Here is a 16,211-nt window from a genome sequence, read left to right on the forward strand (position 1 = left end):
TACACACCCACAGGTGACTTGCTAGCTAGTGTGAACGTAGCATTAGATTACTTCTCACAGTAAACTTGGGTATGTTTTTTTAAAAGACAGAATTACATCAGGGTGAAGCTGGTGAAGACGAGGTCAGGGCTTACATCACATCACTTTAATATTTCACCAATCAAATGTCGCCAGTCGTATTAGTTTTGACATAAGGGAAACCAGGGACCTATTTTTAGGCTGTATATTGAACCCCACCTCTTCCTTTACTACAAAAAACAAAACAAAAGAAAAAGCTGTATAAAACAGTATGCTGTCTTGTTTGTGCCCTGAAATGTCTAGACATGACATCTTTCCTCTGTGTAACTCTCTTTCTTCACAAGATTGATCAAATAATAACATTTTCTATCTGATTTGATGGAAATGGAATATTGAAATGTCTACATTTGTTTAAAAGTACTCCTCCTCGTCCCATTAGAAATATTGCCTGGTCTGGATATTAAAACAGACAGCTCATGAATCAGCCTAAAACACGTCTTCATACTGGTAAACCAGTCTACCCAGAGGAAACCCTCGGGAATCAAACCCCAGAGATGTGAGGTAAATGTGCAAACCGCTAAGCCACCATGTCTCCAATAAATACCCAATAAACAGTGGTACAATTACAGTTCTGTCTTTTGAGACACATACTGTATAACTGAAATTGACCAAACACACAAGAACCTCTTTCTAATAAGAAAAAGGAAATCTTTTTGCTCTTTTTTATCTCAGATTTTTCTCTCTGCAATCTGGGTGTCAGATGCAGTTCTGTGTATGCGGTCAGCGCCTTCAGTACTAATCAAAGGGGCTGTTGGTAAAAGCGCTACGTTTGTCATTCATCAGCGCTGAGCCCAATCAGTTCAGACAAATACGTCTGCGTACAGCACAGAGCATGTTGAGCAGCCTTCATCGACACCACCCCTGCTAGTGTACAGAAAAAAAAAACAGAGCAGACAGAACACGTCTACTGTAAATAAATAATAAAGAAAATATCTGATTTGCTTTATTCTCCATTTCTCACTTTCTCTCCATCTTACAGGATTTGAAGTCAATCTTTAATTAGATATACTAGATCCTAAGCAAGAGAAGATCACTGATATGATCCTCTTGGCTCTCATCACACACACACACATGCCTGTAAAGACCTCAGGTGCTTTATACCACTTATCGCTTAATTCACGCAAGCAGCATATAAAATAACACCTAAGCAGCTGTATTACGGCCTTAGAAGACAAGATCTGGGTAAAAAAAAATTTACTACAAGTGCCTAATCCCCTTTTAAGGTGAAAAAATTACCGGCTGTGTTTCCTCCCAACAGAGCTTTTAGTCTGACTGTATTTTTAGTCCGTGACCTAGAGAACCGGTATCAGGATATTGTCACTGATAGAGACTTCTGTAAGTGACTCTGGATAAGAGTCTACCAAACTCCAGAAATGTAAACGTAAGTGTAAATGTATGAAGGGGAGTGAGGTTGAAGCTTCCGGGAAAAAGAGAGCCCATGTTTGGAAATCTTTTCATGTGCTTTCCAGTAGGTTGTGACTGTTAAACCTAGTGACTATCGTTTATAAGCACAATTTTAAAAATAATAATTGACCATTTATTTGCTATTTATTTTGGATTTGTTTATACATGTGCATTTATCATCTCTGGAGTTGTTTCTGTAGTTTATGTGAAGTAAAATGATGAAGGTTAAATGATGTTCAACACTAATCATGTTAATATCGAATAAATGTGTCAAAAAAACAGGTTTATTAATGAACAGTGTTTCTTACTAACCGCCTAATCAGGGTCAAAGTGATTGGTTAGGCTACTAGTATATATTTTATAACAACTAGTTTTTAACTAATTAGTTTATATTAGGTAATAACTGTGGATTAAACCGCTTCTTTTTTAGGCCACGCCTACTTCTATTTTACATCCGAGTACAGACACATATATGAATATATGGTGCTCTAAACAGATCCAGATCCAGCCTTTATTATTGCCACACATACATTACAGTACAGTACAGTGGAATTCTTTTCTTCGTATATCCCAGCTGAGGAAGTTGGGGTCAGAGTGCAGGGGCAGCTATGATACAAGGGTTTAGGGCCTTGCTCAATTGACCAACAGTGGAGTTTGGTGGGGCTGGGGCTTGAACCCCGATCCTCCGATCAACAACCCAAAGCCTTAACCACTTAAGCTACCACTCCCCCGATCCAGATCTTAGCATTGCATTCCTCTCCTCCTGGAGTTCTAACTCATGAACTACCCCAGGACTGAACTTCTGACCAAAGTGCTTAACTCTTAATTCCACAGCTCAGTGTTTAGATTAAATTCTCTCTCCCTTGTTAGTGTAACTGGAGAATTGTCGGAGAACCGAATGCCCAACTGGAAAAAGGTCACCAAATGCAAATCTTCATGTCATGCTCAGTATGACTTTATTAACATTTTAAATCTGAAGACTAAGCCTCCCAGCAGCGTTCCAGCTCCATCTTAGCCACGTGTACACCGCTGAATGTGCAGTACAGTTCCCTGGGGTGGAACCTATTATAATTTGCATCGGCTCAGAGCTTGTTAATTGCTAAACAAAGGTTGGCATTTCTTTTAATCATTGGGAATTAGAATTAATAAATAATAAAGGGCAAATTTTTTACATTCAGAGATTATATTCTGTTTAACTTCTGTAGTTCATGATGAGTGTATTGTAAAGAAATAACACAGAAAATAATTATGGCTGCAGCGGGACGATTCGTTTCTTCACTCAGACGAGGATTAAGAAAGCTAAACTTCAGTGGACCAGACATCCTTTGTTTGCAGCGCACATGAAAGGAGCGCTATAATCCAGACATTAAAAGCTGACTCACTTTAAAGGCTTCCTTGGCAATGTGATCGTCTGCATCTCCTTGAACCCAAGGCTTAGCCGGACGTCTCTGCACGCTCTCTCCAAACAGATCAATGAAGAAGAAGACGTACTCCTCCTGGGGAAGCTGCTGCTTCCTAAACTGCACCATCAGCTTCCTGAACGTCTGCAGCTTACAGCAAACGTACACCACTGGAAGAAGAGAAGACACTGGTTTAAACACTGGGCACTTTATTGAAGTTCATTTGTAGAGATTGGAAAAAATGAGGTAAATGAAACACAACCTTGCATAATAGAGACATGTGTGCTTTATGGTTCCTTGGTAACATAGAAACAAGTGGTTTTTTTTGTCTTATTAACAAAAATGAGAGAATAAAGTGAGGTGATGGAATGGATGTTTATAGCTCCTATAAGATAAGAGTTAATGGCAATTAAATCATTTTGCATAACATTTAATGTACTTATTATTGGATAAAAACTACAACTACTACGTTGTTCATCCATCCATCCGTCCATCCATTCATCCAACTATTCATCGACCCATCCATCCATTTATCCATCTATCCTTCCATCCATTTCATTCATTTATTGAATCATCCGTTAATCCATCCATCCATCCATCAGTCTATCCATTCCATTCATCCATCCATCCATCCACCCATCCATCCATCCATCCATCCATCCGTCTATCTATTCCATTCATTCATTGAATCATCCATCCCCCCATCCATCCATACATCCATCCATCCATTCATTGAATAATCCATCCCCCCCATCCATCCATCCATCCATCCAATTTCTGTAACACACAGGGTCACAGGGAACTGGGAGTCTATCCCAGGAGGGGGACACTCCTTCACACAAAATCAATCCCACATATTCACACAATACGGACAATTTAGAGACACGAGACGCATGTCTTTGGACTAGCGAAGGAAACCAGAGAACCCAGATGAAACCCTTGAAGCAAAGGAACATGCAAACTCCACCCACACAGGGTGGAGATGGGAATCGAACCCTCCACACTAGAGGTGCCAAAAAATGTAATAGTTGGTAAATTGTCAACACTTCAAGGTTGTGAAAGTATTGCTGATTATTTTCCTATAACTCCATCCTGTTTTATTTCTTAACTTAACTTTTTAACTTGCAGCTGATGTACTTGGAAAAGCTTTCAGTACAGGAAAGCCTGCAGTTTCCAGAACTTCATATATATATATATATATATATATATATACAGAGCGGAAAATGTCAGAGAAAATTTCACCATGTCAGAGATTTTTTCCCAGAAGTGTGGTGATTATAGACTTCTGCAATTTAAACGACTGTGGAGGACCTTAATAGACGAGGTTTTTGCCTTTGACCTTTCCATCCTGTTCTTTCTCTCTCTCTTTGCACTTCCTAATTACTGACAAACCAAAGAAGCAAGGTCTCGACAGTGTGTTCATCAGGCTGCTGGTTCTCCTTTCTCTCTCTTTTTTTTTTATTAAAATCGTTTCAGGAATCTTTCCTATCTGCCACTTAAGAGACACGAGATACATAGTTTACTCTTCCAACATGTGAACCTGACTGCATCCTAAAATCCAGATCCTGGAGAACCACCAGCACTTACAGAAACAACAGCAGGTGTTACGTATGTTATTGAGAAGGACTACATCATACTTTCTACATTTTTTTAAAACAATAATAATAATTAAAAAAATAAATAAACTGACTGTCTCCTTAACAGAGCTTGTTATTTGATAAAGACAGGGCATGAGAAAACAGCATAAGGCTGCAAACTGGACACCCTGTTGGAAAAGCTGATGTTGGACAACAGAATTTTACACAGTATCACTGCACATTCTTACACAAACTCACACTTTTATTTAGTTATAACTTTAATTATGACCACTCTACATTTATTATAAACACACACTAGCACAGGCCCTCTTCATACACATCTAATGTACAGTTGATGTGTACAGAAATCTCTCCCTCAGTCTGGAGATAAACTGAGAGTTGTGTACATGTTTATTCACTCTTTCTTCTCTGTTCTGTGTTTCAGTATTTTGTGAGTTTATGGTCAGTTTTGGGTTAAGTCCCCGTTCTCCCTCTTACTCTGGTGTTGTATCTCCTGTGACACTAAATTTCCCCATAATAAAGAATAAAGTTCTCTATTACACACCACTCTACTCTACACCACTCTACACTATTCTACTCTACTTTAGTCTTCACAATTCTACTCTATTCTACACTGTCTACTTTACTCTACTGTACTCTATACCATTCCGCTCTACTCTACACTACTCCACTCTTCTCTACCACATCTCATTCTACTCTAGTCTACATAACTCTACTATACTCTACTCAATTCCACTCTACTTTACACAATTCTACTCTACTCCATTCTACTTTACTCTACTCCATTCTACTTTACTGTACTCTACTCCATTCTACTTTACTCCATTCTACTCCATTCTACTTTACTCTACTCCATTCTACTTTACTCCATTCTACTTTACTCTACTCCATTCTACTTTACTCTACTCCATTCTACTTTACTCTACTCCATTCTACTTTACTCCATTCTACTTTACTCTACTCCATTCTACTTTACTCCATTCTACTTTACTCTACTCCATTCTACTTTACTCTACTCCATTCTACTTTACTCCATTCTACTTTACTCTACTCTACTCCATTCTACTTTACTCTACTCTACTCCATTCTACTTTACTCTACTCCATTCTACTTTACTCTACTCTACTCCATTCTACTTTACTGTACTCTACTCCATTCTACTTTACTGTACTCTACTCCATTCTACTTTACTGTACTCTACTCCATTCTACTTTACTGTACTCTACTCCATTCTACTTTACTCTACTCCATTCTACTTTACTCTACTCCATTCTACTTTACTCTACTCTACTCCATTCTACTTTACTCTACTCTACTCTACTCCATTCTACTTTACTCTACTCTACTCCATTCTACTTTACTCTACTCTATTCTACTTTACTCTACTCCATTCTACTTTACTCTACTCCATTCTACTTTACTCTACTCTATTCTACTTTACTCTACTCCATTCTACTTTACTCTACTCCATTCTACTTTACTCTACTCCATTCTACTTTACTCTACTCTACTCCATTCTACTTTACTCTACTCTATTCTACTTTACTTTACTCTACTCCATTCTACTTTACTTTACTCTACTCCATTCTACTCTACCATACCATATTCCATTTTACTCTACTTTACCCTACCCTATTCCATTCTACTCTACTCCATTCTACTCTACCTTACCCTATTCCATTCTACTCTACTCCATTCTACTCTACCTTACCCTGTTCCATTTTACTCTACTCTACCCTACCCTATTCCATTCTACTCTACCTTACCCTATTCCATTCTACTCTACTCCATTCTACTCTACCCTACCCTATTCCATTCTACTCTACCTTACCCTATTCCATTTTACTCTACTCCATTCTACTCTACCCTACCCTATTCCATTCTACTCTACCTTACCCTATTCCATTTTACTCTACTCCATTCTACTCTACCCTACCCTATTCCATTCTACTCTACCCTACCCTATTCCATTCTACTCTACTCTACCCTATCTACTTTACTCTACACTATTCTACTCTACTCTGCACTACACAACATCATTTTACTCTACTCCACTTCACTCTACTTTACTCTGCTCAACACTACACCCTTTTACTCTACTCCATTCTGCTCTACTCTTCATTACTCTATTCTACAATACTCTATACTACTTTAATCCACTGGAATCGTCATGACTTAACTCTACACTGTTCTGCTCTCCTTTGCACTACTCTACACTGCTCTATTCTTCTCTACTCAACAGTACTCTACTGGACTTTACACTACTCTACACTAGTTCCTCTACTGTACTCTAAACTTCTCTACTGTATTCTGCACTACACTGCTTTACTCTACTCTTTTCTTTCTTCTTTCTTGTTGCCTGTGATGCATTGTATGCAGTTTCCCCTACATCACTCTTAACATCACCACATAAATCAGCTGGTGCATATATGTATACATATTACAGTATTTCAGCCCACTGGAGATCATGACCAGCCTCCATTGTCTCTAGCTATAAAGTTGAAGAAAATGACCTTTTTATTTCAAGAAATAATGATATGTACAATATAAAGAGATAAAACAATGTCCTCTCATTCAAGCTCATTTTCTTTTCTGTTTCATTTCCTGTCCATCTCTCTCTCTCTCTCTCTCTCACTCACTCACTCTTTTCCTCGTCACACATCCTGTCACCCGCTTTTATCTCCTCTGTTCAAGTGTGGTTCTGAAAGCACCCATTACTGCGCAGTTATTTCGTAAATAATTGATCAGCGAGGCGCTCCATCTGGCAAACACAACGCGTAGGCTGCACCTGCTTCCGTGAAAAAAAACTAAAGTCATCTATTTAAGCTCAAGCATATAAAAGCAGATTTCATCCATGCACCAGCTGATTTACTGTGCTGCTGCTTACGGGCTTTACTTAGACAACTTAAATACGGAAAAAAATGTTCCTGCTTAGTAGCTCTGTAACTAAGCAATAAAAAGGACTCCAAAAGCTTAAGTGACTGTTAAATAAATACATTTCTTGTATCTTTGACACACGTTTTTAGTTTGTTTATGAGTCGGTTTTTTTCTTTCCCTCCAGGGAGATTTATGTGTGTGTAAACTCTTATTTATACACCCCGAGCTCCTGGGGACTTCGGGATTAAACTGATACTGATACTTTTTACTTTAGTTTATCTTGGACCACAAAATATTTAAAAAAGATATTTATATCAGCTTATTAGATTTTTTTAGTTATTCTTACAATTTTTAGATTAATTTATCTCTAATGAGCAATCCAGAGTTGACAGTGGTAAGGAAAAACTCCCTGAGATGTTAAGATCATTAGTATGAAATAAAATATTATATATATCATTATCAGTTTGGCCGAGAAATGATAAATAAATTACAAATCTATATCTACTTTCTGTTTGAGACTAAATGCTAATATACATATGTCATTGTAATATCTGGACTTTTATTTTAAAAAGCAGGCAAAAGTCTAACACACTAAAACTAAAACACACACACACACCCCTTAAAAAGAGAATGGGTTATATATGCACTTATTTATGTTATAATTAGCACCCAATCTGGCAACCCAAAATATCCCACACAGTAATACAGCAAGGCTTTTGGTCTTTTCTGAAGCATTTTCTTTTTCTCACATTTTACCCTTGCCATAAATCTGCTGTGTTAATTGCTGTCTCTTCAGTTGAGAAATCATCGCAGGTCCTCGGTACCCTTCAATAATCTGAGCCCGACTGCTACAGAGCGCGGTGACAGGCTCGCCTCAGCCATGACCTTTATAATACCCCAGTGGAAGACGTCTAAAGGCGAGGGGAGACACTTAGAAACACATCTGTACGTTGGGGCTTTAATTGGCTTGATAGGTCAAAGCCGTAGTCGTGTCTGACAGCCCGGGGAATTTCTCACAACCTTCACGTCACTTACACAGAATCCTAGCTGGTGAATTGATTCTTTTTTTTTTTCACGGTTCAGGGAACTTTTCCTGCTCGGAAGACCTAGTGTTTTCCGATTGTTCAATTGTTCATCTGCTTGCTTGTGGTTCCTGCTGGTTTCGGGATTTCGGCTCTAAAAATAGCCAACAATGAGCTGAAGCCTTGTGACGGCGGTACGTAGCACAGGCACTTGTGCTATCCATGTGTGAAATTGTTCAACCTTTAATCATGCAACAATGAGTTCCATCACTAGCCTTTTCTCATGCACAGCTTATCAAGAGCCCAGTTTCCAGAACCTGGTGTGGTCCGGCTTTTAAAATAGGGTGGTCAGGTTAGACCGGGGGAGTCTGGTTTTATCTGGAAATGGCCGGTGTGGGTGCAGGTTTTCATTCCAACAGCACAGAAGCAACATCTGAGTCTACTGAAAGTCAAGATGACCTGATTAAACAGGTGGAATCAGGTGTAGCTTCTGCTAGATTGGAATACAAACCTGCACCTACACCGGACCTTTCCGGATAAGATTGGACACCCCAATTGCTTTCTCGATGTGGCAGCCTAGGGTGGGGCAAAACATCTGACATAATCTGACTTCCTCATCCGTGTACATCCTGAACAGATTCCCATTGAACATAAAAGGCACAGAAAATAATCAACATTTGTTTGGAGTATCAATGTCATAGCTGATATTATGTCTAGCGTAACATGCTCAGTATCACAGATACACAGATGGTGGCTCAATAATTTCTGATCAGAAGTTTGGAAGTTCAAGCTCCACCACTGCGAAGCTAACACTGTTGAGCAAGCCCCTTAACCCTCTCTGAATATCATATATTGCCTCTAGCAGGCTAGGAAAAAAACTTCTTAAACACTACGAATTCTTAAATCTCTGAGTGTCTACTTTAATATGAGCTTCATATTAACCTCCACTGTGGAGCGAGACATGACAAAGACATTCAATGCTGAACATTAACACAGCCAAACAGGAACAAATTACATTTCTGGGAAAAATTAAGCCATCTGGGACAGAAAATAAACCGAGAGCAACACATTGGTAGAAGACGTGTGTAGTCAGAGGAGCAATTCTGCCTGCTGTCTTTGTTTTTAAATACATACTCTTGTCTGGTTAACAGGACACTGGTACAGGAAGGATGTATACAGTGTTCCTGTCAAATCTGTCAAAAAATAAATAAATGTCACATTAGAGAATAACTGTCTTCCAAATGGGGTATAAACTCTACCCACGCAGCCTCTTCATACACCGAGGTGTGCACAATACCCTGAGTGTTCAATATCCTAATATATTGCGTAACTGATTATATAATTGAGTAGTTGTTACATAAGGGATATAGAGCTAAGAGAGAATTCTGCTATTATTCTGCAGGCAGAGAATGGCCGAGTATAAAGAGGTATATTCTATACTTCATATTAATCCGCATACTGTCTCTGCCAGACAAATTAGAGGCTATTAGAGACTATTATCTATTTCCAGCCATCACACAATCAAAGCCACAATTAAGATGTAATCATATGCAATTAATAAGAGTCTGACAAGCTCATTAAAACTGACGGCGAACGCGAGAGCTGAGCTGAGCTGTAATGGATGTGTGTGTGTGTGTGTGTGTTACAGCTTTGCCAATCCAAACCTGTGGATAAGAGACGAAGGATCTACTACAATCACCAATAAAACTCGGCTATGATTAGTTGATATAAACCAAAGTAAGCACTAAGCACTAGGTCTTACTAAAATGTTGTAATTGCTGGTAACTCGAACCCTGCATCTCTCAATCTATTTCAGACTCATTACAGTCTTTACAGTTAAACAGCAATCAAGATTGACATTTCTTCAAATGCAGGTTTCTGATGTTTTGCAAAAAAAAAAATAGGAGGAGCATAAACAGGTTTCGATGTGAATGACAGCCAAATTGGCACCCGGCGCTTTGCCTGATGCTGTTTTCATTTCATGCTGCCAGAGCATTTTCATCACATTGTGTTACCTGAGTGTAAATCTAGACGTTTTTCCCTGCAACGGGATTGCAAAGCTTTGTAGGAATCAGCTACAACGAATGACATAGGAAAGAGGAACTGCTGCTTCTATAGCTTCCACTTTGATTATATTAATTTCACAGCATGCTGTTACTCAACGGAGTTACCGCTAACTTGTAATGAAGTCTTTTCCCATAACAGCAAGGTTTTATTCCTCTTATACAACATCAACAACCTGCCATTACATTCTTAAGTTCTTTACCCTCCTAATTAATACACATACTAACATTCTGCATATGCTGTATCTGCATCACACAACTGACTGTACATGACTGCAGAAATTATATTGTTCATAATCACACTCTCCGGTGCTTATAATAATTCATACTCACACTCTCCAGGTGTCACCCAGATGAGGATGAGGTTCCCTTTTGAGTCGGGTTTCTCTCAAGTTTCTTCCTCATCCCATCTAAGGGAGTTTTTCCTCGCCACAGTCACCTCAGGCTTGCTCACTAGGGATGATTTGGTCTAACATCTAGGACTTTTTTGCTTCTTATGTTCCGTAAAGCTGCTTTGAGACAATGTTCATTGTTAAAAGTGAGCTATACAAATAACCTTTGAATTGAGTTGAATTCATTTGTTTAAGCAACAAATTTCTAGTCTGTATTCATTGGAGTAACGTTTAATATTGTGGAACGTCCACAATCCTTAACTTGCATCATTTTTTCCACAACATTTGGTAGATGTCCTTATCCAGAGCAACTTACATTTTATCTCATTTTATACAACCGAGCAATTTAGGGGTTAAGAGGACCAGAGGGTTTGAACTTACAACCTTCCGATCAGCAGTCCAACACCTTAAGCTACCACATCCCCCAGTCACTAGAGCTCTGTCCAATCAGAACTGAGATTTCATCAACACTGTTAGTGGGCATGGTGTCTTAGTTATAAACAATCTTGCCTCACACACACAGGGTTGAAGGTTCCTAAGAGGCAGGAACCTTCAACCCTGTGTGTGTGTAGTGTTTGCATGTTCTTTCCATGCTTTCCTCTGGGTTCTATGGTTTCTTCTTTCAGTCCTTGTTGGCTGATTCGCTGATTGGCATCTCTAAATTGTCTGTAGTGTGTGAGTGAGTGTCCTGTGATTGGTTGTGGGATAGACTCCAGGTTCCCTTAAACTCTGTGTAGGATAAGCAATACAGAAACTGGGTGGATGGATCAACGCTCTGGGATAGAATTCATTAATATACACCATTTTAAAACATAAAAACACACCCTCTTTTCCAAAATATTGGTAATTCATCCCAGAGATTTTAAATACCAAGCAATATATTATGTCACACCAACCCATCCTCCCTAAAGTAAGTTCCCAGGCTTTCAACCTTCCTGGAACCTGTTGTTTTTGCCCAGCAAGTCATCCATCCGTATTTTAAAAAATGCCTGTTTAGTAGATTAATGAATAATGGCTTCATGTGGAGGAGTCTTCAAATCTATTTTAGCGAGTTTCATTGTCATTGTCTGGGCTTTGCCATCTTAGGCTGTGAACTGTTTCCAAAGACAACCCACTCATGGGAACGTGAACTTGGGAGCGTTATTCCCCTGCTGCCAGGGAGTTCTACCTCAGCATCTAAATTTATCGAAGCAGGTTCGAGTCGCAGAAAATAAAATGATTTGTGCACTTTCGGTGGTCCTTCAGCAGTTATGAATCTTGCTGACGATCGAACGGGAGGCTTCAGAGTAAACGATCATATGTGTAGATGTGGAACACAGCAAGAGAGCTAGACTCTTGTACTCTCTCTCTCTCTCTCTCTCTCTCTCTGGGTGAACTGAACAGCTGCCCACGGTCAAGCTGCAAGAATTAATGATCTGCAGAGCCGTTTACGGGAAAGCAAGGAAAATAGAGGCTTTGGTTTAATTAAACACGGGAGGTGGGCAGCTCTGTGAAGCGTGCACTCTGAAAATGTGTACTTGAGTCAAAGTGGCAGCCTCCTCCGAAATAAATTGCTTCACACTGTTCCTTTGCTGACAAATGGATACAGAGAAGGTGACTTATTTTCTCGGCTTTCCTACTTCATCACGACGAAGACGTCGGGTTCCTTTCAGTGCAACAAGTCTCAAATCTAACACAGCTCTACAGTATGTGGGATTCTTAATAAGACCTGATTACCTGAGGTAGATGTTGTTAGTTATGCAGTTTGGTAGGTGAAAATCATGCTAAAGTGCCTTCAAGAGGAAATAACCCTGGGATATTATTCTTCAAAACCCTGGCTTTGACCCGGGTATAGGAACGCTTCACACTTGTAATTTAGACTCAGGATTAGCACGACTTTTTCCCCAAGGCTATGAAACACTGCTCTGAAGAAGTATTTATCCAAATCCTGTTTGTTGAAATCTAATTTAATACTTTCTGCCAGATTTGGACTAGATTTCTTGCATTAACACCACACAAAACTGCAACTAGATTTGATAAATCTCCCAATCTAAGGCTCTGAGTGTGTGCCGCCAGAAGAAACACAATGATTACAGGTAAAATAGTCCAAATAAGATGAGGTAAAAAGTCTGAGAACATGTTTTTTCATGGCAATTACTATAATAATTCCACAGTCGATCTATATGACTTACATGTAGATTAGTAATTAAGCGAGTAAATCCTAATGCTAAATCAACACCAAGTTATATTTGACAATCAAACTGAAAGTAACAAAAAAGAAAAATCCTTAAACAACGAGCAAAGAACGATGCATCTACCAACGAAACATCTATAAAGCGCTGCTGTGATTGACAGGGCAGAAAGACGATGCTCCGCCCACCATTCACCATTCATTTCGCTCTTTAGTCTCCTGACTGTGATTGATGACTGCGGTGATTCAAACTCTTCTCTTCTGATTCAACAATCAGGAGCAAGATTACTTCTGACACTCTTTCCAATCAGTGCTGAAGTGTATACGTCAATATTCACGTGATCTGAAATCACATTGTCTTCTTTGTTTTTCCAGGAATGATGTGTTTTCGACATTTAATGTTGGCGAACGTCCATTTCTGTTATCGCTAATGTTCTTGTTGAGGTTTAACAAAAACGAACACGTTATCATGCTACGCAGAAACCTATCACGTTATCTTTGACCAGAACGACGATCTGATGCAGAGATGTTCAATAAGCATTTCCTCATTCTTATAAACCTGTAATAATTCAGTCGACCAATCAGAATCGAGAATGCGACAGCACTGTGGTATAAAGACGTCTATTCACATCCTGCTGCGATACATTTCACAAAATTATTCAACACCTTTCGACCAATCAGAATCGAGAATTCGACAGCGCTGCGCTATAATGTTATACACTCCATGGCTGTGTTTATTATTAAACGAAGGTCAGATTGGTGAAAAAATCTGGTTACAAATCAGTTTTAAACGTTCTCCAGAGCTGACAGATCTTGATAACAACAGCTTGTTTTTAAAGCTGATCAGAACTTGAAGGCTTATAATAATAACGGTATGGATGGTACACTAATAAACCTCCTTTGACTCATCACCTTAAGTATCTTTATCTCAGGGGTGGAGGCAGGAAGCTGCTAAAATAGCAGACGCTCATTTCCAGTAAAGCTTACACGGCTCACCAAGGTCTGATTAACATCATCGCTATTTGGGTGGCCAAAGGGCAACAGATGGCCCTGTTTATTGGAAGTGACCGAAACTGCAGGTGTGTTTGTCTGTCATTTCATCCTCTCTCTCTCTCTCTCTCTTACACACAGACGTCACACTCAACCTTATCACACAGTATAAATCAGGTAGATAAGTGTGTGTGTGTGTCTACAAAGAGTTTGCACTGGGCCACTGGTTACTTACTCTTAACCCAACCAGCACTTTGCCATCTGTGAAGATACCTGATGACGATTCTGGGACTGAAGCACGTCCTAAATATTCCATTTGTACTAATTAGGAGCTGCTATCTACAGGTTCTGCACGTCCCATTAAACATGCTACAAGATGTTGAAAATGTGCACCTACCAAAGAAATTTGTGGAACAAGATATCAAGGGAAAAGAAAACTCTGATTTCTGTGAACAGATGATGAAGAAAAAAGTACTTTGACACACACCAGAAATTCCTCACGTCTCTCTCCAGCTCTAACGTCTCCTCATTAAGTTTGTTTTGAAGAAAATATACACGTGACCAATTCCACATCAACTAGGATGCTTCAAGCAGCTGCAGAATGATTGGCACCCTGAGTAGGATTTCGAGAGCTCTTGATAATTTGTTATATTTACTGTAAGATGTCATCTCTGTGACTTTAAATGTGGAATGGATGTTGGTGTCTTGGTGTCATATGAGCTGGTTATATATTATATATTTAATATTTCAGAGCTCTTGGGATTGATTGGGAGTGATCATGCACAATAGGGGATGGTGCAGAAAACAGAAAACATCTGTGAGTGGAAACGGTTTATCCATGAGAGAGCAGGAAGGAAGGCTAAGGTGATCCAAATAACATCTTATGCATCTGTGGTGAGATGAAAAGCATCTTCATTTTCAATCATGGATTAAATGTAGGTGATTTTTTTGTGTGTCTTGTGAGTGTTTGTGTTATATCCTGTGTGAAAGTTTCCCTTGTGTCCTACAGTTAGTGTCACAGGAGGTCAAGGCATTGTGGACCAGCACCAGCAGGTAATTAATAATATGTTTTTGTGAGGAAAATCACAGCAGTAAACATGCCAATCTGCAGCAGGAGGCGTGATTAACTACAGTTTATATATCTAAATATATCACGCCTCTTACTTAACAGTTTCATTTCCTTATTCACTGAAAGTGACAGACACAAAGAGCCTTCATCATCATCATCATCATCATCATCATAAAACCCCTCTTCATCGTCATTTTCATCATAGCCATCCTCCTCTTCCTTATCATCATCATTATCATCATATACCTCCTCTTCCTTATCATCATTATCATCATCATATACCTCCTCTTCATTATCATTTTTATCATATCCTTCCTCCTCCTTTTCCTCATTGTCATCCTCATCATCATATAATTCCTCTACATCATTTTTATTATAGCCATCCTCCTCTTCCTCATCACCAGCATCCTCATTATCACCATCATTATATAATTCCTCTTCATCATGATTTTAATCATAGCCTTTCTCCTCCTCTTCTTCATCATCATCACCATCAACATCATCATCATAACTCTTTATCATAGCCTTCCTCCTCCTATTCCTCCTCCTCCTCATCATATAAGCCCCCTTCATCATTTTATCATTGCCTTCCACCTCCTCTTCCTCATTGTCATCATCATCATCATTATATAACTCCTCTTCATCATCATTTTCATCATAGCCCTCCTCCTCCTCTTCCTTATCATCATCATCATCATCATCATATAACATCAATTTTATTATAGCCTTCCTCCTTCTCTTTCATTATCAGCATCTCCACCAACATTATATAACTCCTCCTCCTCCTTCTCATCATCACCATCATCATATAACTTCTTTTCATCAGCATTTTCATCAAATCCATCCTCCTCCTCCTCTTCGTCATCATCATCATATAACACATAAATTTTATCATAGACTTCCTCCTCTTCCTTGTCATCGCTGTCATCATCATCATCAGTGATGTCACGTATCTTTGCATGTTGGCATGCTGCATGCTTGTATACCACCATGTTCCTGAACCTCTCTGGCCACTGGATCACTGGATGTTGTTCATTCTAAGTCACACTGACTGACGTCACACTGTTCTTCATTCTGATGTTTCATGTGAACCTCACCTGTGGCTCTTGAGCTGAATCTGCAAGGCATACATTGTGCTGCTGCCATAT

General features: G+C 39.2%; 1 protein-coding gene across 2 annotated transcripts in view; it reads right to left on the reverse strand.

Annotated features, from left to right (window-relative positions):
* Positions 1–16,211, reverse strand: part of npr1a (natriuretic peptide receptor 1a) — a 100,673-nt gene that overhangs the window by 70,688 nt on the left and 13,774 nt on the right. For both annotated transcript variants that reach the window (XM_058404760.1, XM_058404759.1), the window contains exon 3: positions 2,865–3,052. In XM_058404760.1, the coding sequence (XP_058260743.1) occupies positions 2,865–3,052 (188 nt within the window). The remainder of the gene's footprint in view (positions 1–2,864; positions 3,053–16,211) is intronic.

The sequence above is a fragment of the Hemibagrus wyckioides genome, linkage group LG12, assembly GCF_019097595.1.
Source record: "Hemibagrus wyckioides isolate EC202008001 linkage group LG12, SWU_Hwy_1.0, whole genome shotgun sequence".
NCBI lineage: Eukaryota > Metazoa > Chordata > Actinopteri > Siluriformes > Bagridae > Hemibagrus > Hemibagrus wyckioides.